Below are 27,752 nucleotides of genomic sequence, written 5' to 3'. Positions count from 1 at the left end.
GGCGCTCGCGCCCGCCGCGGGCTGACCGCGGGTCCCGGGGGAGGGGGGAGGAGGAGCGGCGTCGCGCGAGAACAGCCCGCGCGGCGCGTCCGGTGACGCGCAGGGGCGGGAGCGGCGTGGTGCGCGGAGGGCGAGGATGCGGGTCAAGGTGCTGAGCCGCAACCCCGACGACTATGTCCGCGACACGAAGCTGGACCTGCAGCGCGGTGAGCGGGGAGCCCGGAGCGGAGCGGAGCGGGGCTGGGCTCGGCTGCCGCCCGCCCGGGACGGCCGAGGAAGGAGGGAAGGCGGGCAGGCGCTGGAGCGGCCACCGGCCCTGCCTCGCGGCCGAGCTGCCATGCCCCCCCCCCCCCGGGGCAGGGTGCTCAGCCGCGAGCCCCCGGCGCGTTGCGATCGTCGCTCCGCGCTCGGCCGGTGGGCGAAGGAAGCCGCCGTCACGGCCGCCCCGCGCATGCGCCCAGTGGCCCGGCACCGACGGGGCCTGGGGGCGGTCCCCCGCGGGCGGCTGTCCCGGGCGTTGGCGTGGCGTGGCGTGGCGTGGCGTGGCGTGGCGTGAGTGCGGAGGGACGCGGCAGCCGAAGTGCGGGCGCTGAGGGGCCGGGGACGCCATTAGGGCGGCGGTGCGGAGTCACCCTGCTGGTACCCGGAGATTGCTCCCAGCACCGCCTCGGTTACCCTTAGCAGTGTTTTACTGCTTCTTTCCCGGTGCAGCTCATCCCGCTTCTCGCCCGTCCCTTATTAAAAGCGGCAAAAATCACGCGGGTTTCCCGCAGTTTCAGACGCAGCAGCCGCAGCCTGATGGGCGAGGAGATGGCTTCCCATGCTCTGTTCTGCGGACCTGGTCTTACACAGTCGTGTGGTTTCATCTCTGTAACGTGGTAGAAATGAGGTTTAGTTTCTACCTAGTGTCAGAAATAAAGTTTGTAAAATGAGCACCTTTTGTTAGGAAGAGCAGGAATAAAACTGTGGGCATCTTAGCTACAACAACTCAAACTTTTGAGCAGGACAATAGACCTATTATTTTAAGTTCCTTATGTTTCATTATTTGATTGGATTAGAGGTAGGTGGCTGTGTTGTGCAAAGTAGCATCGTAACTAACATTTTCTAGGTATTTAATTGAGGTTATGTACGCATAACATGGAAAAATATTACTGAAGTTACTTGCTGGGACCGTAGCTGTATACATCATAATTTTCTAAGTAGGAGCTATGGGTAAGCTGTTAAATCAAATTCTCCATCACATTATAGGCTGATACCCAACTCCATTTCATCAGAGATTTTAGAGGTTTTGGTATGCATGGAATAGTCTTTGGAAACCAGCAGACTGAACTAAGTATCAGTTCTTAATGGGTGATCTGTTGTCAGTTGCTCTACTGACTTTTCAATCTTTTTGCATGAAAGGGAATGAAAGACAAAAAAACAGAAACAAAGTGTCTATATCCGCTGTCTTTCTCAATTTATTGTAAGGTATATCTGTGTGGGTAGGTGGATGCAGAGAGACACTTACTTGAAGCTTGTTGGATGTAAACACTCCTTTCTTGGAAACCAGATGGGGTTAGCAGAGGACCAAGCTAATGAAAATGAGTCTCATTTCTGAGCCAGAGCTGGCTTGCAGCTGACGAAACATGAAGAGAGCTAGGTTGTGTCTCTTTGTGCGTGACCATGTAGCTGTGTCCTTTCTGTTTATATTGGAGTTTTGTGGTAGGTGGTTGTTTTTTTTTTTTCTTTCCTTTGTGGTTGTTTTTATTTTATAAATCATAGTTGCAAGATAGCTGCAACTTCCAGTTCGCTGTGTACATTACAGTTCCCTTGAAAAGGACAGCAAATAATTTCAGAGTTATTTCAGACTTTGCTAACTTCAAGCTTGTTAAGTGAGCATACTAATGATCCCATGGATCAATTTTGAAACAGTAGGAATGGCAAAAATCTTGGTGTTGCAGAAAACTCTCCCATGGCAGGAAAATGAAAGAGAAGAGTCTCTGAATTCAGCTTACCTTGGAACTATATTACATACCATGGGTTTCTAACGTGTCTGCTACTCTTACTGCAGTTCCAAGAAACTATGACCCTGTGCTGCATCCATTTGAAGTTCCACGAGAGTACACAAGAGCTCTGAATGCAACAAAGCTAGAACGTGTGTTTGCAAAACCCTTTCTTAGCTCACTTGATGGCCACAGAGATGGAGTTAATTGCATGGCCAAACATCCAAAGAGTTTGTCTACAGTGCTGTCTGGAGCTTGTGATGGAGAGGTAAGCTGCAGTTACAAACCACAACAAACAAGGTACCTTTCTTCCTTCTTTTGTTTTTTATTTTCTCTTTTGTGTGTGTTTTTTTTTTTTTGTTTTGTTTTGTTGTTTTTTTTTTTTTCCAAATGCCCCCTGCTTATCTTTATTTTGTGTCCTTGTTCATAGTGATACCCTGTCTTCTCTCAAGGTGCAATTTACCCAGTTTGGGGCAGTGTTTCTCAAACTGCAGGTTGTATTCTCCTGGCACACAAAGGGGGCAGTTTTCAGCTGTGAGCAGAGGGTGTGACATTCAGTTCCTCAGGATGGAGCAGTGAAAGTTAATGTTTACGGTCCATAGTGATTGCGTTTTGCTGCACGTGTGACCCCTTTCCTTCCCCTGAAGAAGTTAAATTGTTGCAGAATAAGAAGATCACATTAAGTCAGATGAGCTAGGGGGAAGGGGCACACAACCAAAATCTTGTTTAAATAATAATTTATCATATTGCTTAAAAATGCTAACTCGGTATTTGTCTGATTGTTTTACATAAATATTACAAATAGCAAGCAAGGATACTTTAATTGGAATCAATTGCAGTAAAAAATTGATTGTCTCTTCTGTATTCTCTGTTCTCTCTCACCGTTACGTTGTTCATTTGATAGTAGTTTTAAATGTGTCTTCCAGGTAGCTGGTTGTTTTCTGCTTTTTATTGAAAAATAGTGCCTATGTCATGCAGTACTGTAAGGGAGATTAACCTTTTCAGAGGGGAAGGGAATAAATTTATATGAAACGTTGGCCAGATTTCTTATCCACTGATAAAGCAAGTAATGTACTGGGTGCTGTAAATACATACAAATATAAAAACTGATCTCCAGTTCTTTATTTTTTAAATGGGCCCAAATGCTCTGAAACCAAAACCTCCATGAGAGGTGGACATCTGTATAAAATGTAGTACAGCAACTGGACTGAAAACATTTTGTTGGTTCCCAAGTCTATTTCCTTGTGCTTTTCTCTTTAGGGGGTATTTTTTGCTAAAATTGTCACTCCTGCTGTCTTTTAGCAATAATTCTAATTCAGAAGTAGGGGAATGCAGAAGTACAGTAAGTATATACCTTGGATGTGAGGAAGGGATAACAAGGAAAGATCCGCACTTTAAATTTTTTTTTTTTTTTTCAAAAAGAGAATAATGAATTAGTTTTAACATTATAAAATCTGACCAGTGTTCAAGCCAGCTATGCCATTTTGTTACAACACATGTGATCTCTTGTACTTGAATTATGAATTGCAGTTGTGGGCTGTAGAAAGCTTAAATCACAACAGAATACTTTTCTGTTTTTAACAGGTTAAAATTTGGAACTTGACCAAACGACAGTGTATTCGTACTATACAGGCCCATGAAGGCTTTGTTCGAGGCATGTGTGCTCGTTTCTGTGGTACATCATTCTTTACTGTAAGTATGTGTCTCCTTAGTACAGTGTATCAGTACAGAGTGCCTGTTCACCATCTGTTTTCCAGTGAGCAATTTACTCATACAATATTTAAATATTGTATGTCAGAGTAAGTTTATTAAATTTGCCAGTGAACCTGACAATTCTATTTCTGATTAAATTTTTTTTTGATGCTGTGGTATAAATGTTATTCAAGACTATGGAAGGGGTACATACCAGAAAACTGCTAGCGGATGATCATGTAATTAAAATGTGGGTAAAGTAGTTTTTGTTAAAGTAGTAGATAATATTCATTGAAAGACATACGAACGCTTAAAAAAGTAACCATTTGCATATACTATGATTAGAGATAAACTAAGTCCAGATGATTCCATGTTAAGCTTTTTTAACTTAGATCAACCACAACTGATTCAGTTGCATGTAAACCATCTGGAAATAGTATGGCTTCCTGTTTGCATTAAAGCAATTTTAAGATGATACAATAAAAATAATTGGTTCTGAAGACTCAAGTGGCCTGAGGTTTTGCTTCTTTTGAGTTGGACATAGACAAGCTATTTTCACTACTATATATTTATCTTTTCTGAAGTACATACCAGGTCATGAGGGCAGTAGTTAGGATGTAGGGGAAGTCATAGCAAAAAATTTTAAGTGACTCCAAATTAGAACCCCTTTTAACAAGTCCCTCTGCCTGAAAATTGAGAGAGGGAAGAATAAACAGTAGTAGTACTGTCATGAGGGAAAGTGAAACTTGAATAGCTAACATTTTTTTTGGCCAGTTTTCCTGATCCAGGTCATTGCACAACCATGCAAAAGCTTGTGCTGGCATAGTGCAAGAGGTATCATGGCATTAGGAACAGGCAACCGGAGCACCTGAGGTGGAAAGTGTCTTTTAACTGCTCATGTGCTCATCAAAATTACTTCCAGAAGGCAATTTGCATTTTAAGGTGCCATTTGATTAAGAGTCGGAAAGTGTAGCCTGAAATAATAATCACTGTTCCAGCTCGCCTTTTTCTTATTCAACCCTGGAATAACGTCTTTCGAAAACTGGGATAGGTTCTTGTAGATTGAAATAAAGACAGTTGAATAGGTGAAGGAGAGGTGGTGGGGGACATGGTGGCAAGCAGGAAATCAGTCACTTGCTTTCACAAGCAGACGAATCCCCAGACAGTCTCTGAGCAGCAGCCACTTTGGAAGCTAGCCCCCGCCTCCCCTTTCTTCTTCCAGTACCCCAGTTTCTGTTGCTGAGCATGGTGTTATATGGTATGGAATACTCCTTTGGCCAGTTCAGGTCATCTGTCACACTTGTTTCCCCTCCCAGTCCTCCCACACCTAGCGTATTCGCTGATGGGGAAGGCAGGGATGATGACTGATGGGGGCAGGGGGAGATGCCTTGACACAGTGCAAGCACTATTCAGCAGTAGCCCAGATACTGGTGCCTTCTCAGCACTGTTTTAGCCATGAATTCACAACACAGTGCCACATGGGCTACTATGAAAAATGTTAACTCCATCCAGCAAGATGATGTACCTGTGCCTTCTCAGTTTCTAGTGAAATATTATGATGAGGAGAACTAATCTTCATCTTGGAGGTGAAAAAGGGAACAGTGAATAGGAAGGAGAGAGCACTTCTGTGTATGTCATGGATCGTTCCCCTTTGAAAGGCTGCCTGTAGTTAATTGCAAAGCACGTCTAGTAAAATAAACATAATATATTTGCGTAAAACTGTACATGCTTTCTCCAAAATTTTCAGGTTGGTGATGACAAAACTGTGAAGCAGTGGAAAATGGAGAGCCCAGAATATGGAGAAGAAGAAGAACCTATTCATACAATTCTTGGAAAGGTAGTAAATCTAAGTTTTGATTTTTCTCACATCTCTTCTTTTGAATTAAGTTTGAACCAATTCTTATCTAGCTTTCAGAGAAGAGAGAAATAGTTTGATATCACCTGTTATCATAATGGGTTGTAAGGTGATGGCATCAAATTTTATAAAGGCAATTTTAAAGTATCTTCAAGTTTTATTAGTCTTTTTTTACATGTAACCAGAAAGGAATATCTCAGATGCTAGCAGAGGCTGCTTAGAGCTGTCTCCACTGATCATCCCTTCCCTGTGAACTGCTCAGATCTTTCTGTAGTCTCTTTCTCTTCAGACTAGTGTTGTCAGTGCTTAGTCTGCATTAAATAACTTTCTTTTCATGCCAAAACCTCACAGCCATTCAACACAGAATTTTAACTTTACGTTTTTCTTTTTGACAAAAGCAGACTAAAAATACATTCAACACTTTAATTTATGATAAGCTTATTTTAAGAATATCATTAAATGCTTTTTGTAAATAGAGAATCTGAAACCCTTTAATTATTGTAATGTCTATGGAATCTGTTTGGGTCCCCACTGAAAATTTGTAGTTGTACCCTTAAAATTTCCATTTGCTTTTAAGTCAGTCAGGACTTTGTAAATGGGCTTCTGATGCTAACTCCACTGTAGATTAACAAGAAATGCATGCACCTTAGGTGAGTACACAGAATGCTAGTCTATAGTAAGGGTACAACTGACAAGACTTAGTTTCTGGTAGCAGTGGTGACTTGGTTTTCAGTAATATAAATGAATAAAAATACAGCAGACTTGATATGCAATGATTTGTTGATCTTTTTTGTAACAGAACATACTTGCGTACTTATCTATACAATTGGTTTTGTAAATTGTGTTGGTGGTTTTTTGTTTTTTTTTTTTTTTTTTTTTTTTTCTTTTAAAGACAGTGTATACAGGCATTGATCACCACTGGAAGGAAGCTGTTTTTGCCACCTGTGGCCATCAGGTGGACATTTGGGATGAGCAAAGGACAAGTCCCATGTGTTCTCTGACCTGGGGTTTTGACAGCATAAGCAGTGTAAAATTTAATCCCATTGAGGTAATATTTCTGTTACATACTGGAAATCAATATTTTTCTTGATTAGTATAAGATCTAAACTCTATTAACACCATCTTTAATGGCTTTTTTCCAAATTTACATTTTGATATGTGTTTTAACATAATATTTAGGGGGGTGTAAACATATATTTTTATGTCTATATTGCTTCGGAATGTAGCACCATATATTTTCATCTTTTTATCTTTTGTCTCTTAGTCAGGGAGAGGAGAAAGAAAAGTAGGGTGGTCTCTGTTCTGCCCACAGCAATACATATCTCATACCTCAGTCATGAAATGTAGTGATTATGTGGCTGTGGAGCTCTCATCTGTTCCGGTACTGTTCTCCCTGTGACCAAGACTTCTCCCCTTCTCCTTGGCAAAACAATTGCATTTGAGCTTCTACAGAAGTTCCTATATACATCTTGGCTGGGCTGTGTTTGTAGATGAAGTGTTTATGAGGAATTGCTTGTTACTTGTGAAGTAGAGAGGACTGGGTGGATTCTGAACCTTACGGGGAAAATGATTTAAAATGTCTCTGCTGAATAATTAGCTGCACAGAAAGAATGATGAATGTCTTTCCTTGATTGAAAAAGGAACCAGCTTTGTGCAATAGCTTAGGTATCTAAGGTAAGCTGTTAACCATACTCTAGAAGTGTTTAGAAGACCCGACATACTTGTTTTCTTTGTTTTCTTTTTTTCTTCTTTTTTTTAGACATACCTTTTGGGAAGCTGTGCTTCTGACAGAAATATTGTGCTATATGATATGAGAAAATCAACTCCATTAAAGAAGGTAATCTGTTTCTTTTTAACAGAAGCTTATGGTACTAATAATGATACTGAATATGAAAATAGTCTGTAACTGTTGAGGATAGAGAAAGGGAAGCTCTGAACTGTGAGTTCACTCAGTTTTCATCGTCTAATTTTGAGTCTTTTAACTGAGTTTGAATTAATGTTGGGATTTAAGTCACAGAGAGTTAGAAGGGCCCTTTTCTGCATTCAGACGGACTGTCATGCTCACTCTGTTGTAATTCTTGATAAAGCGTCCGACCTGACAGCAATTTCACAATAAGAACTTTATGTTCCTATATTGCATTCTGTCTGTGTATGTGTGTTTTTTAAATTTTTTTATTTATTTTTATTTCTGCTCTTTGCCAGAAGGAAACAAGGTAACTTCTAAGGCATTTCCTTTCCAGTATTGGAGAGCCTTGCTCTGCATTTGAAAAGGTGTTTTTCTTTTGCATGGAGATAAACCCTCCCCTATGCACATAGTACAAACATTCAGAAATCCTTTGCAGTGGAATCAAAACTGTGTTTACATGTGGAATTTACTAATGACATGAAGATTCCTATTTATCTTTAAGAGAATGTATGCATTTATTTAAAACAAGAAGCCAGTAATTTATATGTAATTGATCAAGTTCAGTGGTTTTGAGCCCCAGAAGTATCTTAACAATTCTCTTGAAATACAGTATTCTGTCCTGTAAATGTACACTCAGTATCCCTCTGGTATGTTATGCACTCTCTGCACTGGTCTGATATATACTAGAACAGTACAATGGTACTTAACTTAGTTAGAAAATAGGAACGTTGTTGGCATAACAGTATTTCTTTCTCTCCCTGTGCCTCCACAGTTTTTAATGAAGTTTCATTTGGGCCACTGAGATGGTGTTTTTAAAAACTGTCAGTGATGCCAATTGGAGACCTGAATGTCAGAATGAACACAGCCAGTGCTGTAGATCTGCAGTTACAAGTTAAAAGGACATAGTTTTGAGCCTTTGTGAACTAAGTTTGAATCTAACAGAATTTTACATATGTAGACATGCTAAATATATAGCAGTATACATACATGTGCATGTACACACATGTGTGCACATATGTATATATGTGTATCTCATGTAGTAAGTAGCATGCTGAGGTGCATTTGCTGCAGCAGGAGTAAAATGCTGATAAATGCTTCCTTGCATCCATGGATACAGTGCTGGGTTTCCTGCCGGGCTAGCAATGACTCTCCTGCGGAGAGGCGGGCTGGATGTCCATTTCTGCAGAGAGCCAAGAGCTCTGTAAGTCCCAAGAGAAGGGTGCTGCTTATTAGAGGAATCTTACCTATTTACGGATACTGGCTTCTAGCACTGCTGTGGTCCTGGTGTTTGATCAGCAAAGCAGCTCAAACGCAGCCCTGAGCTTGGAACTTGGTGGGACTTCCTTCTTTAATGGAAATAAGAGTACAACTTTCGAGATCATAAAGCAGTACCTCTCTTGTCTGTTCGTCCTGTCTGCGAGTTTTGAAGTCTTAAGTTTCAAAGAGGGATGGATAAGATGGTGAGATGCTGCCTGAGTGCAAAATAAGAACTAGTCTAAAAAGCTGGGAAAAGATGAAGGGAAGCGCTCCTGTTGCATGACGAGAGGAAGATATTTTAATAGAAGTTGATACACTTTAAGTTATTCTTGTGCAACCTGTGAGATCTCAAGAAAACTTAGGATGTTGTAAAGGCAGACTTTACTGTTTAGACAGCTGACAGGAACTGTGTTGTCCATTGCTTATAGCATTCTTAGCTGTTAACTCAACCAAATACCTTGCAGGTAGTAAAGGAGGATAGATTAATGCGTGTAAATTTGGGTGCAAAAATAGTGGAGCAAGATGTGGAGCATGGACTTTGCCCAAACCTGTCCCCCTTTGAAAAAGAGCTGGATTTTTCAGCAATATTAGAGTTACTTTGTGTCATGATTTAAAATATCTATTATACATATAATGTGTTAACATTAATCATGGACTCATTTTACAGTGGCTGAAAATCTTGGACAGGGAAGAATAAAGAGCCTTCCTTGATTATTAGTTTCCCAGATATGTGCAAAGTTTATAACTAGAAGAACATTATAGAAATCTGAACAAATTCTAGTTATCACATTACTGTATACATAGGGCCTTTCAGTGGCCTATCCTTTCAGTAAAGTCCTTTTTAAATTAGAGATCACTTTAGACATCGGATGATTACATTCAGTTCTGGATGCAGGTAATTTCTGAAAATGAGCTGTATTTCGCAGCACAGACTTTACATTGAACAGGATAATGTCACCTAGGAAATGAGGACTTAAGGAGAATGAGAACCATGAGAATATGCATACACTCATAAAATCACAATCTCTTTTGTGGGGAAGGTTTCAGTAGAGGTCATCACTATTAACTTGCTTTGAGATTGTGTTTGTTACTATAAAAGTTATAATTGTACAACTGTATATTTTTTTCATATGTATGTAAATTTCTGATGTTTGGTATAGTAAGTTGAGAACAAAAATTAGTTTGGAGTAACATAGCATTAAACACCCAAACTTCAGGATTTTCCAAGTAGGATTATGACTGGCCTGGAGCATAAAATAAAGAAGGGATAGTAATAACTGGAAGAACAGAAATTGTAAGACAGAAGTTACAATCACTTCAGAGATGCCGGTTCACAGTGTCAATTAATGACTGTATATCTTGAAATAACCATTTAATCAGGTGTGTTTATAGATTACTTAACTAAAGGTTCCTATAAACATGATGGAGAACTGAAATTTTTCAGAAGTTCCAGGCTTATGTGTTGGCCACTAACATGTTTGCACTTCAAAGGACCGCTTAGAAGAGTTTGTTTCTAAGATGGCTTAGAAAGGGAAATCTAATTGCCATGTAGCACAAAGCAGTGTGCATATGATGAGGGATAGGAAGTTCTTGAGTTCCAATTCTAACACTGCTGAGGAAATGTCCTCTCATGTCACTATTCCTCTGCCATAATTCTTTATCTAGAAAGTGCTTGTCTCCAGTGATATAGGAAGTTTTGAACTATAGTGAGTATTTTACTGCCTATAACAAGGTGGCAATGTGTAAAATCTTTCAGGTTATCTTGAACATGAGGACAAATACACTGTGTTGGAACCCCATGGAAGCTTTTGTTTTTACCGCAGCAAATGAAGATTACAAGTAAGTGTGACCTTGCTTTTTGATAATCCCGATCATGTTATGTTTTTAGTCTGTATCTTGGCGATTTATTGTCATGCTAAAATAAATTTTTAAAAAACTACTGAAACTCTAAATATCACTTAAGTAATAACCTAGAGAATGATAGGCTCACTGATTTAAAAAAAAAAAAAAAAGTTGACACTAGACTGCCTCCTTCTCTGTATTTCAGTTCCTGGGTGGAAAAAAAGCCATGTAACTTAAAAAGTGCAGCTGAACCGATGCAAGTGTAACTTGCAGTGGGACCTGTAAAATAACTGCTCTTGGTCCAGTCTGAGGCAATAGAAGTGTTTCTTGTCAGCTCTTATGAAGCTTGATATATTGTTCTGATCAGCTACTTTGATGAGAACATTTCTTAAAAAGGTAAATTAATCTTTTGTGAAACAGTTTCAGAGACTGCAGTAGTTGTCCTTTCAATGTCTCAGAGCAGTTTTTTACTTTTGAACGATACTATTCATGTGAACAGCTAATCTGATACTGAAAAAGCTGTCTCTTCAAAACTAGGCCACTGCAAAATGTGCTCCATATCCTTTTTCCCAGGAAGTCAGCGATCTAACAATAGATCACTGTTTTCTTCTAGAACATAGGAATTTTATCACTTATCTTAAGGCTGTTTTTCCAAGGAAATGCAATCTGGCGCAGACCTTGAAACTGGGTGTTATATTGAATGTACTGCTTTTCACCTATTTTGGTTATGGTATGGTAAGGCTACCAGGTTACCTAATCTGTTTATACATCTCTTTCCCCGCTCCTTGCTAAACTAAAAATGGTAGCTGTTACTGTCGAGGACAACTGTCCTCTTGCAAACTAAAGCAAAAGGCGCAATGGCAAATGCATGTATCAACAATGTGTATGCAAGTGTTAGCTGATTAGATGTAGCAGTGGTTTTGAATATGATGCTAGCATACTTTTTCTTGGGAATTTAGAAGGAAAGAGCAATAGTTGCCAGTAAACTATTGAATAAGAGACATTGAATTAGTTTTAGTTATACATTCATCTGCAGGAAAAAGGCAGAGAAACCTGATAAATAACAAATTTTCAATATAGTAGTTCTACGAAATAGTATATCTTAAGAAGGTTTCATTAAATGCTTTGTCTGTAAAGCACCTTTGCTTATTGTCCCTAGGCAAATTAATGATTTACTCAGGTATTATGCCGTGCTATGTATCAGTGGGTTTGTTGATCCAAAGGGAGTACAGGTAGACCTCACCCGAGCTTGGAAGTGCTTAAGAGCAAACCAGCTGTGATCTGGCAGCTCTGTGTTTAATGTAATGCTTTTCTACAGATAGTGTGCTCTGCTGAACTAGTCTCTCCGTGTATTGAAGGACCGAGCTTTCCTTGGACTCCTACATTGTCTGGCCTAAAGACAATTAGGCAGTAACAAAGGGTGCTAACCAAATGGGAACTTCACAGTAGACTGAGTTACTAGGACTTCCCAGTATGGGAATATCTAGAATCCTTGCAGAGTTGATAGGCTTGCCATAATGATTCAGTGAAGCTTGTCCAAGTTCAGGTTATATACTTCTACCTGAAGATGGAGTAAAAGAGGACAGTGTGGTGGTTGGAGAAGTAGGTTTGGGCAGTGACCCATGAACATATGATGAAAGGAATAGCGTAGACTATCTGTTCTTTGACAGTGAGAAAGAAACCTAGGTCTGATCCAATAACTAAAGCCTCTGGTTAATAAACTTTTTTCAAGCCCTAAACATTGCATCGTTCTTTCTTTTCCTGTATTATGAGCAGTTTTAAAGAGTTCCCTCTGCTATACGGATCTGTCCTTAAGTATGGTTTATGTACGATTAAAGTAGCTGTTCTGCAAAAATGTACTGTTTAAGTATGAGTTGTTATGATACTAAGCTGTTGGTGTATTTATTTTAAAGCTTATATACTTTTGATATGCGCTTTCTTGAATCACCTGTGATCGTGCATATGGATCACGTGTCTGCTGTTCTTGATGTGGATTATTCACCTACTGGGAAAGAATTTGTGTCTGCCAGCTTTGATAAGTCTGTCCGCATTTTTCCTGTAGACAAAGGTCACAGCAGGTGAGTGATTTTACACCTTTCTTTCTGTCATTCATTCCAGTGACCTTCCTCTCTAGTCCTCAAAATTCTTAATTCATCATTAACATCTTCACTGGGGCATTCACTTCCTGTGGATATTGAAATCTTGTTTGGTATATAACTTGAGATTGACAGAGCGTGTGGTTGATAGGTAATTCTGGACTATGTGTTAGAGTAGAACTTCTACTTAATGGACTGCCATATTTATGCAGTTTTGGATTAAAATTACAGTGGATTATTTTTCTTGGGTGTACTCATTTGTATTTTACCAAGATGAATCCTATCTTACTTTCCTCTACATGTATCTTTAATGTTTTAGGTCACTTTGTCCTCTATCTGTCACCATTTAAGTTTGCAGTGCCTTACAATTTTGTAGCATTTGGTTTTCTAGGGATTGTTCATCCTACATGGGTGATTGCTGAAGATGTTATGTAAAAAGCACCGTGGTATGAATTTTTGAGGATCTGTTTGGAACATTTTTGTCATCTGTTTCAGTATGCTTATTACCTTTTGTTCATATTTTGTTATCCAGGGTTTTATTCATATGATGATGCTTTGAATACAGTTCACTTTGAATTAGTTTTTCATGTAAGATTTCATAAGGCAGTGTATTAAATATTTTGCTGAAGTTCAGATTGGATCTACTCTGTCTCCATTGTTTTTTTTTTTTTTTTTTTTTCGGTTTGATGAAAATTGTAGCAAGTTATCAGATCTGTCTGCAGTCATCTGTTCTTCATAAACCTACTTTCATTATTCTCTGTTGTCAGTTCTTCCTCTTTATTGTCTATTTTATTTCTACTTGCCTATTTTATTTCTAGTTGTCTTCCTCTCTTCAACCTCTGCCCCCCCAAAAAGTTGCTACTAGGTAAAGTTCTAGGTGGTTTGGGGAGTGGAGATGTTGAAATATCGACTGGGGAGGAGTATATTTTTTATTATTGATCGATGCAGTTATGTATGCATTTCAGGCTTTATTCCACGTTATAGCAGATTGTTGCCAAGGTCTGTGGAAGGAATTTTCCTCTTTCTACCCCCTTTTTTCCCTCCATTCTGTGTGGTGGCCATAAATCTAGTGAGGAAAAAGTCATACAAATGAAGAACTTAGCTTCATATAAGCTGACTAAGGAATTCTGGGGCACGTAAAATTCTTTAGAAGCTGAGCTTTCTCAGAATTGCACAGTTGAAATTAATTCCCTGGAATGGAGAATAGTCTCCAAATGGAAGATCTGACCCTACTTGCAAAACTGAGAGGGCAGTTAAGAGTATCTGTAAACAAGGATCCTGATGGTATTCCAGTTTCAACTTTTGATCTTCTGCCAATCTGAAAACCTCCTAACTTCCATTGCTTTCTATTTTATTTTAAAAATAAAATTTAAATTAGGAAATTGATTAGCCATAGGAAATAACATTTATTATGAAGTTGATTTAAATTTAGTAAATTCTTGGTAAACAGAACCAGATGTCTGTGCAACTTTTCAAAATGACAGATCCAGGTTATTTGTCCATGTTCTGTGTTTTTCCTTTTCCTGAGAATGGTATTTAATAACTTGTGATGACAGGAACAGGAGAGGCAAAGGCCGAAAATTCAGAGTAAGGAAAGGAAAAATATTTAGTTCGCCAAAGGTGGGTGAAGAAAAGCTTTGTTATTTAGCCAAATAGTAAAATGAAAGGAAACATAAAAGTGCTTGTGAAAATATGCATGTGTACGCATTCAATTAAACATCAACATCAATAAAAAGCTGATGTGAGTATCAATGTTTTCTGAAGGTTCTTGTGCTCAGTCATCCATGTGATTGTTCGTGTAGACCACCACTTGAGTGTGAATTGCAAGAGGTGGTTAAGCTTATTTAAGGTGATTGATTACTTTGGTTTTTCTCACAATCTCTTCAGCTCAACCCCAGTCTGTTTTTTCCACTGTTCTTGAATAGAAGTTTTTTCAACATTTCCTTTCCATTACTACTTGGATTTTACTCGAAAAAATAACTGGGTAGAAATGAATGGTGTATAAGCTGCTGTGCATGACTGATACACCAAAGGAGGAGGTATTTGCAGACAATGAGTAGGCATTATTCTTCACCTTTAGAATGCTAATAAATAATTAAAATTACCATAGAAGTGTGCTTAGACCCATATTTTGTTAGCAGAAATAGAAGAATAACTTCATGAATAATACCGTTTTGCTTTTTTGGTACATACTTAATTAAAATTAGGTAAGAGTTTCATTTAAATATTGTTTTAAATGTAACACGTAGAAACATTTTTCAACAGGTAGCAGCACTTGTTGGTCAGGAATCTGACTGGCAGAAATTAAATGTAGTTTATGCTTTAATAGCCACACAACTGTTCTGAATCCTTTTTTACTGATACTTCTTGTTGTGTTCTTTGCAGGACTGGAGATTTTTTTTGAGTTTTTAGGGTTTTAAAATTTTTCTTAGGAGTCCTTTAGACAATAATAAGGAAGTTCATTTTTGGGGAAAGGAGAGAAATCACAATGAAGAGTAGCCAGTTCATTGCCATATCATAAATAGACAGCTGGAGGTGTTTATTTACTGTTCACTTTCTTGTTCGTAATGTGTCAGATTCTTTGGCACTCATTCTTATGCAGTCCCATTCCATAATGCTTGATTGGTATGACTGCATGTTAATGAAAATTGTTTCAGGAACAGTATACATATTATATAGACGTGGAATGTTTTGCAAAAAGTTATTCTTTAGCTATTTGCTGTAATTTTTATGAAAGCACTTTTTTAAAAAGCATCTTATTCTAGGTAGTCCTTTGTCAGTCTAACCACCACACTTTATTTGAATCTCTCTCTATATAAACATCAGCATAATGTTTTAAAAAAAGGTTGGTTTCGTTTTGTTTTCAAAAACAGTGACAACAAAAATAAAAAATAAATTTTGCCTTGAACAGGATGCTTTTTCCTATTTGTAAGCTAGTGTTGTTGGGAAAAGTGATGATAAATAATTTTAAAATGTTTCTCTTTGCTTTAGGGAGGTATATCATACAAAACGAATGCAGCACGTCATCACTGTAAAATGGACTTCAGATAACAAATATATTCTCTGTGGCTCAGATGAGATGAATATTCGTCTGTGGAAAGCTAATGCTTCTGAAAAACTAGGAGTGGTAAGAGTTGCATTTTGCTTTTTGTTATCACAAGATAGGATGTTTGGAGTTTTTTGTTACTACAACTGGTTAGACTATTCAACTTCTAAAATCTTGCTTCAAAAGGGAAAATGTAAATTTGTAGTTTGACATTTGTATTTGATTTGAAAATTGACATGTGCAGTATAGCTCATTGAATTTACTGCAGCTTATAATAATAAAATTACGTGCCTTGTTATTTCTACACAAGGTGACTTTTTATTTTTAGTCTTTCTTGATGTTAACAATCATCATCAGTTCTAACTTAACTAGATTGGAGGTTTTTTTGCCTGGGTGATACAGATGAGAATTCATCCATTTGCACTAAAGAAAAAGCAATAAATTCTAGCTTGCCATACGTAAGTCATTCTACTGAAGCTTAGGGTTACTACTTTTAAAAATTTTGACCGGCGTGCGACTGATTTGTGTGGAGTCCATACTGTGATAAGCATATGCATTGTGAAATAATCCATTTGTACCAATACATAACTGAGATTGTCATTAACCTGTATAACTCTTGGGTGTCAAGTGGGTAAACTGGTGTGGTGTCTGAAGTCCATCTAATTCAGTGTAAGTCAGTTTGGTTGAAGTGTTTTTTAGCAGGAGCAGACATCAGTTTAATTTGATAGTGTCTGTCAGTTACACTTGTTGAAATGTTTGTGTATTGACAAAGCCAAAATGTTCTGTTACAGTTACTACTTGCATATATTCATCTGCACAGTTATATTAAAGTATTGAATGACTTTGGAAAATGAATTTAACGCTGTTCTCTCGGAATAATTCTTTTAACGTAGCTTTATAGTGTTATTGTATTTTGGAGGTGCTTACATTGCTTTTTCTGAGCCCATCATCATAGCTGTCAAATAATGCTTGGGGGAGTTTCTACTTGGTCTTGTGGGGTGTGAGGAAAGGGAGGCTGTAATTTGGGGAAGAATTTTGTACAGTTAAGGGGATGGATCTGTTCTGTAGTTTTGTCTAGGGCTGCTTGTGGTTACCTGAAATTCCATCAAGTTATAGTATCTGTGTAGGAGGAAAGTGGAGCATAGCTGGGAGAGTTGGCAGGTAAATGGGAGTGGTAGGAGTACTTGGGGCTGTAATGCAGAATGGGGTAATTAATAGACTGTTGTGCGATGTGAAACACTGGATGTGGAGTAACACAGCTAAAACAACATGTGTATCTTTAGCCATGGCCCACCATAGGTATTTGGAAGTCCTGTTATTTTTCTCATCTTTGCTATAGAGCTATAGATAAAAAAAAACCCTTCAACTTTATATCCTGTACAGTATTTGTGGTTACAAACTACTATTTAACTTGAATTTCTTTAATGGAATAACTCTTCTTTTTTTGTTGAGGGTGCTATTTTTTTTTTCTGTTGTGCATTCATTCTTGGGATTTTCCCACATAGTGCTTCAGTCATAATATTAGTCCCACCCTTGTTAATTCCAAGGACTCCACAAAGTGTATTATAGACCTTTTTGATTTAAGATTTATGTTGAATTTGCTTAGACAGTGCAGTATTGGGCAGAAATATTACCAGTTTTCCTAGTGTCATATCCATGCTCATGACAATGCCCTTTTCACCTGGCTTTACAGTATTAACTGAAATTTTCTCTCCTTATTCACTGTATTCTTAGTGAGAGAGCATGCTGCCTCTCTCTGAGATGCTGTTCTATAACAATTGCCTGGTATTTTTGACATGCGTCTTTACTCTGCCTCTTGTGTGAAGGACAAGTAGGTAAAAAGAATGTCAAAAATACCATTTTCATATAGAATGTTTCCTAATATTTTCAGGTGTAAAAATTCACTGTATTGAATTCACTGTATTGTTTACTAGATGGCATTGGGTCCTTTTCTTATCAAAGAGTAAGGATATTTGGCTCTGGGAAGTAATAGGCAAACCCAGCTATTCCTGAATCATAGAAATATTAAGTACAAGGAAAACTTAGCTATTGTTTAAGTATTCAAAACAGAGTGGTAAATGACATTCTGCTGTTTTTTGTAATATATGCATCAGTGAAAACTGGCCATGGATGGGCCTAAAAAAGGCACTGCCAATTATGTCTATCAGGTATTGGATATGGTCAGCACATTAATACTCGTGTTCCTTGACCTGACAGTGAAGCCTACATAAAATAGCCTGTTGTTTGTTTTTTTTTTTTTTTTTTTCTCCTGTTTCTAAGTACAGCGTTGATGTTTGACATGCCTCTTGGAGGCTGCGTAAATGATTCAGTTCTGCTGTTGTGGGATCATACAAATACAGCTTTTGTACCATGTGTGCGTGTAAGGGTTTGTAAACATTTCTGTCAAAGCTATTTTAAGTCAGTAGCTTGTCAAGTAGCATGTGGGTTTTTGTTTGATTTTGTGTGTGTGTGTTGGTTTTGGTTTTTGGTTTGGTGTTGTTTTGTTGTTTTTTACTATCAGAAATGGAAGTCATCCCATCATTTAGAATACAAAATTTGTCATCCTGTCTTTAAAAAAACATCTTGCAGCATCAACAGACATCTTAAGAAATCAAAATTATTTGGAAAAACAGGAAGGACTCATACAGGGCATAGTGAATTATGTAGGAAAACTGTTCTCTTGTGACGTGGATGACGCTAATGAACTTGTAAAGAATTATGTTATAATAAGAAGAGATAATGTTTCACATCCCCATATCCTGTGTGGAAAAGTGTTTAAGCATGAAGCTGTTGAAGCCTTGAATTTAGCAAGACACGGAATTTATATAGTAAATGAGTAACTGTCCAAAGCTGCCATAGTTGTTGCTAATTTTTTTTTTTTAGAAGTACTATGAAATTTTATTTTTAAGATGTTTAGAGAGTAATTTTTGCTAATAGGACTTAAGAGTGGAACCTTTATGGCTTATCACATTCTTGGATATACCTTGGAAGTGCTGCTTGGATTCAGGCAACTGTGCTAATCCTTGTTCAGTCCAACCTGGTAGTTCCTGTGGCTTTTAACATTGCAACTGTTAACGGTTATTTATCAGGTTCCACTGTTTTTCTTTAGTACCTGCTCCTTTTTTAGAGGATTGGTGTTCTTATCTTCACAGACATATGCTTGCTTATTTTATAAATGTCCAGTTCTTCCGTAGTCTGTGGCTATTTTTTGAACATTTTGAATATTCAAAGCTGAACATGCAGTAATTCTGTCAGAAGTGTCAGAATATGTCTTAAATGCTTAGTTGCTTGGTCTGCTATTTTTCTTCGCTGAGAAGATTTGATTGAATGACTCATCCAAAGGTCACTGTATTTCTGATATAAAGCTAACATCTTGTAAAACATTGTATTTTAAGATGGATATTTTTGGGGTGGGGGTGGATGGAAACCAGCATCCTGAAAGAGAAAGGGAAATGGTAATCAAACATCATCTTTTTTGGCAGGTACTCAGTCTTACTTGTTTTTAGCGTTGTTGGGTTCCAGGGAAGTTACAGTGAAAATAGAGTACTTATGTTGTGACTGATGAACATTTTTCCTGTTGGAAAGTTATACTTTCTGAACCGTGGCTAGCCTAGAAGTCACCAGTTCTGACATGCCTGTTTCTTTTTGTTTTTAATGTATTTGGCATCTCACTCATTATTCGAAAATCAGTGAAACATTCAAGAAAGAATAAAAGTCTCTGGAGGAGCCAGAGGCATGCTGTGTCTCCACTCCACTGACGATTAAATCTGCATGGGTTTTGCATTGGGGTAACAAACCCCAAATCTCTCTGTTGGAGCTACTGCAGAAGTTGCTTTAAAATAATTTGTAGTGTTTAGCTTTTAAAATAAAAGTTGATTAAATAATAAATAATTATTATTAAATAATAAAGGTAACAGGTGTTATTTTTAAAGCAGTAAACATCTAGCTCTGCATGTCCAGAAGCAAAAGATTCAATTGAAGAAGATGTTCGATATACTCCAGACTGTTCAATTACTGTACATAGAATATGACATACTGAGTATGGTTGAGGCTTTTGTACTTGTGCTCTTTGAGAAGTTTGGGATTTCTGAAAAGGTAATGACTTTGGCTTTTGAGGAAAGGAGGAAAACAGAGCCTCATCTGAGTGAAAAGGCTGGAAAAGCAGCAGTAATATAGTAAAATTAATCTACTTAATACAAAGAAAGGGATAGACTGGGTTTTTTGAATTGCAGTGAAAGCAATGGATGATCAGTAAAACCTCAAAAATCTGTATTGTTCTTCGATATATTCACACATGATAAAAAAATGATCTACAGCTGCAGTTCTTAGGGCGTAAATGCTTAGTAACATTACTTCTGTCAGTAGCAGCTGCAAAATTTGGCTCTTACATTTATAAATATTTAGGAATTAGAGCAGTACTGGACAACTGAAGAAAGCTTTCTGCTTGGGAATGGTTTGTATTTCAGTAAGTGTAAAACTAGTGTGAGGAGTATGTGTTACAGTAGTAGAGCATAGGTTTGCTGCTTTTTTGCAAGATGCAGAAAGGAGCTTGTGAGTAAGGTCTGAAAAAGATAGGAGAAAGTGCAGTTACAAGTCTTGGTTTTGATTTGGCAAAGTGCCTTAGCAGAAGCGCATCAAAACGGTGTAAGTAATTGTATATCCTTTCAGTCTGTTTCTAGTATACAGTTCCATTTTGTGAGATAAGACTGATAACAAGCAGTACCAGATATTGTGTGACATGGCAATTTTTTCACAGTGATTTTTGGGTTTGTTATTCAATGCACATGTAACTTAATTCCTTTAGCTATGATTTTGTGCTCTTAACATCTACATTACCTTTCTTTTTTTGTCATCCATTTAGATATAAAGGAGCTGTAAGTTTTTGGACCAAGGAAATGATGAGTAATAAACTTTATGGCAATAAATTTAGAAAGGTGTTTTCAGCAGAGCAATGGAAAAAAAAATAAAGACAAACTATGGTGTAGAAAACTGCTGGGATACATTTGCATTCTCAAAATAAGTTGCATCTGTGCTCCGTCTGCTCTAACCTGGAAGGGCAACCTGGACAGGATAGATAAACAGCCATTATATTCTCATGCTGAATTACAGGAGCCTAATAGTGTGGACTTTTAAATACTTCACACTACAAATAGAGTCCTTGTTAAAAAGATAATTTTTTTGTTAAAGGTGGTTTTAGCACTTCAGTCAGGGCTCTGCAAAAATGCTTACCTTCCTTCTGCTTAGGTGGGAAAAGTAACCACCTCTCTCATCCGGAGGGAGGAGAGAGGCATAGGCAGTTCAGTCAAGGACACATTTTTTATTGCTGACAACTTGGTTGCATTTTAGAGTTCTTTTCTCCCCCACTTTCAGTCTAGGTATTTACTGTGAAGTACTCCTGTGGTAATGGCACAAATCATCTGTCTTTCTGCCACATAATTCCCATTTCCCTCATACAGAAATGAAGTTGCACATTCACTTTTGGAATGTGTGAAAAAAGGATCATACATCATCTTTGAGCAGGTCTTCCACACATGATGTCATATAAATCCTAATTTATTATAGCGTGTTCTAGTCCCTATAAACAAAATCTCTGACCCTGCTGTATTTACGGCGTCTTCTTCAGCTCAAACCAGAGTGGGAAGTAATGCTGTTCTCTTCAGCTGTTTGCATTGACCTTTGTAAAATGACTTGCAAGAAAGAGGTTGGAATTTAGTGCATTATTGCAGTCTTTTTTAGCTATCTGTTATCTCTCATAAGGTTTTGTCTATTTGTCAATACTGCAAAATTTTCTTTTACTGTCATGTAGGTGAGGGTGCACTTAGCACAGCCTGGTATATGGGGCATTGGCATTCAGTAGTTGGATGAAAAGCCACCAGCTACATGCCTTTCTATATATCACATTATACATAAAAATGGAATCACACTCAAACATAACCACTTCTTAATCTTTATTAATTTTTAAAATAAGGTATCGTGGTTGTATCTTTAATTTACACATTCACCTCTTATCTGTAGAATCATCAAGGTTATACTAAATCGGCAGCAATTTGCTCTTCTTAAATTAAAGGAAAAGCATTCCATTTAATTAAAATAAAAGCTCTTTAATTTGGATTATCTTGGCAGTTTTTTGCAGAGTGGGAACACCTGGGATTTATTGAGAGTGAACCAGCTATTCAGGCTAGCTCACTAGAAGGAATTTCAGTAAAGGGCAGGGGGGTTGTGGGTGTGTAGCTTTAGTGAGTTAAGACTGTAAAATCTACTTGCTTGCAATTTGAGAGGTCACAATAAATGTAAATAAAGCAGAAGGGTTTGGTTTTTTATGAATAAGAGAGTTCAGAGAAACAGAGGTTAAGAGCATTATGTATCTTTGATGTCTGATGAAGAATTTTCTGAGCGATGAGCAGCTCTGCATCTGGTACCTGGTTTCTTTATTGTCCCAGAGGAGAAACTCCTTTGCCATATGTTTTATTAATACTTGCTTTCAGACCAAAATTATCTGAGTATGATATTTATTTTTTCAGAATTCACTAAATATTCTAACAGAAGTCACTTATAAAAGTGACCTCCTGAGTGGAGAAGAAATAGCCAATTACTGATTTCAAAGCAGTTGAAAAAAGCATGTTTCTTCATACTGTAGGTGAAATTTCCAAATTTTTGTGTGTGATAAAGTTGTTGGTTTTGTTACTTTTTGCTAGTGTCTGAAACTCAGGTTCTTTTTTTGTTTTTTTTTCTTGAGAAAGTAAGAAATTAGTGAAACTGAATCATTTACAAAGCTGAATAAAAAGAAGTTGTCTGAATGATTGTTTTGCTTTTAATACTTTCGGTGCAGGTGGTAGTGGAAATAAACGTGGGAGGGTGAAAGACTTGTGCTCATTGAAAATATGAAGGGTTTTGAGATGTCTGAAATATTGGAATTAGAATGTGTTTTGTGCAGGAGGGTAGGAAGAGGAGGATAAAGTTATCCTCTGTTAATATTAACAGATTTTTCTGTCTGTATGAAAGCTCACTAGACTGAAATGCAACTGAAATTCCCAGAGATCCAAACAAATCCAAAATATATAGAGGCTGATATTCCTTATGTGCCAGTGCATGGTTTAACCAAAAACACAGCACACAGAGATTTTTTTTTTTTTCCCCTTTTGATAAATAAGCATTAGGACCAAAGGAAACATGCCTAGCTAAAAAAATATATCCTCTGTAGGTTAGCTGTCAGGAGAAAGCATTTTTCACTTTCAGTGTTGTTAATGGTGGCTCAGACATAATTTTAAAAATCGATAAAATTGAAGTCTTTTGTGGTAATACTAGCTCACCTGTATTTCATGTGTTTGTGATACTAACATATTTTTAGCTGTGTGATGAAAGTTGGAACTCCCTGTGTGCCCTATAGTCAAGCTGACACTTGAAATCTGACACAGGCACTGTGCTTTCTAATGGATCAAGGCACTGGGTGAGATTTAGGCCACTTAAAGAGCTGTCTGTAAAGCTGTTCAAGAAGACAATTCATTTATAGCTTTTATACTTACACTGGCTAGTGATTAAAATGCCTGCAAATCTTTGTTTCACAGCAAAGTTGATAGCCAGCTGAGGTTAGGAAAGCAGGCAGACTGATGAAAGAGATTTTACTGTCAGCTATTTCTATTCTCTCTTCTTTACAGCACATTAAAATTTGATTTACAGGGAATAAATTCAGTTATTTCACTGAACTTTGAAACTGTGATAATGTTTTGTGTTTCACCATTGGGGTATTGTTGAAATTGTAGGGTTTTAATACTTAGCTACTCTAGTTCTGAAGTTCCTGTGGTTACAGCCATTTGCTAGAAGGAAGCCATTTGAATTGGAAGTTCAAATTTTGTTTTGTAGAGAAAATAATGATGGTTAAATCCCTAATCTTTTATAACATGCTAGTCTGTGTTGTTTTCCCCATAGCTTGCACCACGAGAGAAGGCAGCTATGAATTACAATCAGAAGCTGAAGGAGAAGTTCCAGTATCACCCAAAGATCAGACGCATAGCTCAACACCGTCACTTACCTAAAAGTATATTTTGCCAAATCAAGGAGCAACGTATCATGAAAGAAGCTCGTCGGCGAAAGTATGTCTTCCTCTTCAGGCTTTTTCTGTTGATCTTAATAAAATGCATTACTGCAGTGCTGTAGCAGCAATGTATGGGAGTGATGGTGCTACAGTGTGTGGGAGGAAACAAGTATGAGCTACTTTTATCATTCAAATCAGTCATCATGAACTACTGGATTGATTAATCTTTGTTTATAAGGAAAATGCAGACAGGTGCCAGTATCAGTGAGGACTGGCTCTTCCCTAAAAGTACACTGAAAAAATGGGAGCAAATACCATGCTGGAAGGGGGCACAATGCTCTGTTAAGCATCACATGATGCAACGTTGCAATGGAAATGGAATGGTCTGTTTTGGGTGTGTGGAGGCTTTTTTTTTTTTTTTTTCTCCTGAGTTTTGTTGTTTGGTTTTCTTTTTTTTTTAATGCCAGGTTCTCCAGGATGAGTATTTTCTGTCACCTGGATCATTGCCATATTGGCATTTCTAGGAGCAGAAGGTGGCACACTTTGTAGCCATTAAATTGACAGTAAAACCAAAAAGTGATGGGTTCTAGTCATCTTGCTCAGATGGAAGACTTTGTGAACTTGAGCAGCAAATACTGTTGATGTGAAAACCAAGAAAGCTGAGCTGCTGAGAAAAGGCTAAATTTGAAGCTTTTCTAAATTAGACAACTGCAAAGTTATTTTTCAAAGGGACAATCCTTCTCAAAGGAGGAAGTATGTGGCTTTTTTTTTTTTAATTGTAGGATATCTCAATTAGTAGCTTAAGGAAGAAGCTAGTATTTGTTAAGTTCAGTAGCCAGCACAAGTATTTCATTTTTCTGTCTTTCGTTTCTAGGGAACTGAATCGTCGTAAGCACAGCAAACCAGGATCTATGCCATTTGTGTCAGAGAGGAAGAAGCATATTGTGGCAGTAGTGAAATAACTGTTTTCACATGTACAAAATGTCACAGTGAAAGAAAATTTCACTATTGAATGAATCCACTGTACAAAATTTGATGGACATTGGTAATACAGCATACGGCTCCAGAAATGTGGCTTTTCTTCCAAGTATACAAATGCTCTGATTTCTCAAGTCATCGTCTGCTTTGGGTAGTCATAAGAATTGGCCCTGTCATTTTTTTTATTGCCTTTTGCCTGTCTGATGTTACTGGCCCAATGCTGTGTATTGTGGTGGAGTTTGACCCTTTTGATATAAGCAGGTAACTTGGTGGTTGGTGGAGGATATCTGTAGTTCCAATCCTATTCATTGATACTGTAATTACAAAAGAAGGATGAAACAGATTCAGATTTGTCAGAGGCAAAAAATCTTTGTTCCATACAGAGTTATAAAATCAGTTGTCCTTATGCTATGGTGTGTTGGTTTTTTTGTTTATTTGTTTAAACTAATCTAATAAAGTAAACAAGTGTCCTTAGGGCAGTGGACTAAATCTTGATTATTCCAACTGACAAATATACCGAATTATATTTATTACTGTACAATCTATTATTTTTCTTCAATCCAAAGAAATTCAGCAAGGTTCTCAGACATACGTAAACTTACTTATAGTTTTGTTCTGTCTTAACTGTTGTTACGTGACTTGGCAAAACTTCAGACTGTTGAAGTTGCTGATATTAATAATTACATAGTTGAATAAATATCTTTAGCTTATTTAAAACTTCTAAAATCTGGATGAAAGATGACATAAATTGTATAGGGCACAGAAACTTCTTTAAGTGAGATTCATTACAAGCCTTCTATTTTAAGTTTATATAAAAAAATAAAAACTTCACATTTCACAAGGTACCTGAAGCCCAAAGTTCTTTTAGTGTTTGGGAAATTCTCTGCTTCTCTTCCTGTGGGATAGACTTATCTTTTTACTGAAGACAGTAAGATGATTGGAAAACTATGCTGGAATTCAGCTAGGCCTTCTAGGCTGAAGGCTTCTCTTGCAGAAAGATGAGATATGTAATAACCATAAGCTTTGCTTAAATTATTTTTTTAAGCCTTTGCACTGCTATGCAGTCTGTAACTACACTCCCCTTCGCCCCAAGATAATGCACAAAATATGAACTCAATTAGAATAAACTTTATGGTTTAACTTTTTTTTTTTTATTCTGAAAATTGAGCACTTGCCTTCTTATAGCATCCTGTTTAATGTTTTCTACTGACACTAACATCCATATGTATTTCTAGTTCTTAATCTTTCACTCGTCTCTTCCAGCACTGTTTGGGCAAGATTCCTGGATCATCATGGCACAATTATGGCTGTTTCGTGATAAGAGGCCATAATGTATCTTTTACTCTCTGGATCACTTAGCTTATGGGGTGGTGCAGGAAGAGAAGCAGATCTGAAGAGCTATAAGTAGGATGATGAGAAGCAGTGGAACAGATCAGGGAATAGACTGATGCTGGCTGTGTGCCTGTTGTTCTAATGCAGTGCACTCTGTGCCAAATACAGTTTATTTCCTTCCTGAAACACTGAGAAAATTGAGGGAGAATGTGCGGTCCAAAGTATGGCTTGTGACACAGCTGTAGTCAAGTCTTGCACGATTTGCAAAACCAGACTAATCTTCTGGAATGCGATTAAAAATTTTCAGCCTTGTCAGTTTAGCTTGAGTTGATGTAGTTGGTTGTTGATTTGTTGAGTCATGATAACCTCTGGTGTGAACAAGCCCTGCCACTTGGCATTTATTACCTTTGGTGCAGATGAATGTAACTAGAAAGCTTTCAGTTCTGAAGTTAGTTTGGTTACAGTGTGGTATTGGTGTTGAGCTCCACTGCACAAGCCATGTCCAAAGGATCTCTGTGTTCAGAGACCTCTGTGCGCTGTTGCCTTCAGACAGGCCCCCAAGTGGAGCAACTCAGAGGACCAGGGTTGGCTGAAAATGTTGCTAGAGAGATTGTAACAGCATGCTGAAAAAAGGAATTTTAAAGTTAGGAGGGTACTGGGATGCTGTGTATTTGTGTATTAATTCCTTTCTCAAATTCAATGGGTCTGGTCTTGTACAGAGACACAGGTCTTGTCATCAAGTGGAGCACCCTCTTAGCATTCCAGGAAAAAGCCTGTTTTCCAAAATCAGGTCTTGCTATGATTTCTAGAAATGTGTTAGTTGTAAAACCAGTGTAGATGTGGGCTGGGGCTTTCTGGTTAGAAGTCAGTCATTTGGAATTTTGCAGGTGGTGTTTGCAGTCTGTCTATTCAGAGGATCTCTGACCATGTATTTGTGTGCTGTTGGGCTAGCTGCTGTTGGTTTGTCCCTTTTGGAAACCCTTGCAGTTGGTCTCCAACACTTTTTCTGGCCGTCCACCAAAAATACATAATTCTCATGGTAGGGGTTTTTTTAAACTTATTTACTTAAATATAGTAGTTGCCAAGTGGTAGCTCTGCTTGCAAAAAGTGCTCATACGAGCCTGTCACAGGCCATCACTGAAATGGTTTAGAAATTACCCTGAAGGAACTAGAGCTCTTAATTTTTTTTTTATTTGGTGATTTGGTTTTTTATTTTTTTCCCCTCAGTGATTTGAGAGGTGTAATCAGGACTCATCTTAATCACCTTAAAGGAGTTATCAAATTTCCTGAAATCAATATATGCAAAAAGAATATGGATACATGCATCTGCATGTATGTGTACCCAGGTGTATGTAAAAAAATCCTTAGCGTCACATAAGATACTGAAAATATAAGGAAACTGTTAATGATTGCCTTCAAAATTTTGGTGTGGATGACAGGAAAAAAAAAGGGAGATGATGAACTATTTTATAAAGCATATGCAGTGCCTACATGCCTGCTTATTCAAAAAAGATAACTTCTGTATATATTCTTACTCTGAGAAGATATTTAAAGACTGTTTTGAAAGAGAAATAACTTCTTTGATACAGAAATATCTAAATCAGTATTCATAGCATTGGTGAGTTTTAGCTGTTTCATGATAAAGCATCTGTGGAGTCATCAACATTTTATTCCTGTTTTATTACAGCCAGGCTATGTAATGATACAGGTACTTGAATAAAATAATTTCTTTTA

The 27,752-nt window shown here is 37.7% G+C and overlaps 1 protein-coding gene across 1 annotated transcript; it reads left to right on the top strand.

Moving 5' to 3' along the window:
• The first annotated feature begins 40 nt into the window (after positions 1–40).
• On the top strand, positions 41–27,752 carry DCAF13 (DDB1 and CUL4 associated factor 13). Its single transcript, XM_042785737.1, has 11 exons — positions 41–206; positions 2,051–2,250; positions 3,567–3,674; positions 5,422–5,511; positions 6,422–6,577; positions 7,289–7,366; positions 10,449–10,531; positions 12,448–12,612; positions 15,622–15,757; positions 23,603–23,766; positions 24,583–27,752. Exons 1-11 carry the CDS (start codon positions 137–139, stop codon positions 24,668–24,670), a joined length of 1,338 nt encoding a protein of 445 aa, XP_042641671.1. The 5' UTR covers positions 41–136; the 3' UTR covers positions 24,671–27,752.

Source organism: Tyto alba, unplaced genomic scaffold, assembly GCF_018691265.1.
Source record: "Tyto alba isolate M040663 unplaced genomic scaffold, T.alba_DEE_v4.0 Super-Scaffold_9, whole genome shotgun sequence".
Classification (NCBI taxonomy): domain Eukaryota; kingdom Metazoa; phylum Chordata; class Aves; order Strigiformes; family Tytonidae; genus Tyto; species Tyto alba.
The sequence above is the reverse complement of the archived record's forward strand: the minus strand, read 5'-3'. Positions and strand labels throughout refer to the sequence as shown.

Coding starts and splice junctions, on each gene's coding strand:
- DCAF13 (XM_042785737.1), top strand. CDS start 137: ATGCGGGTCAAGGTGCTGAGCCGCAACCCCGACGACTATGTCCGCGAC. Junction 207..2,050: donor GAAGCTGGACCTGCAGCGCG/GTGAGCGGGGAG, acceptor CTCTTACTGCAG/TTCCAAGAAACTATGACCCT. Junction 12,613..15,621: donor GTAGACAAAGGTCACAGCAG/GTGAGTGATTTT, acceptor TCTTTGCTTTAG/GGAGGTATATCATACAAAAC.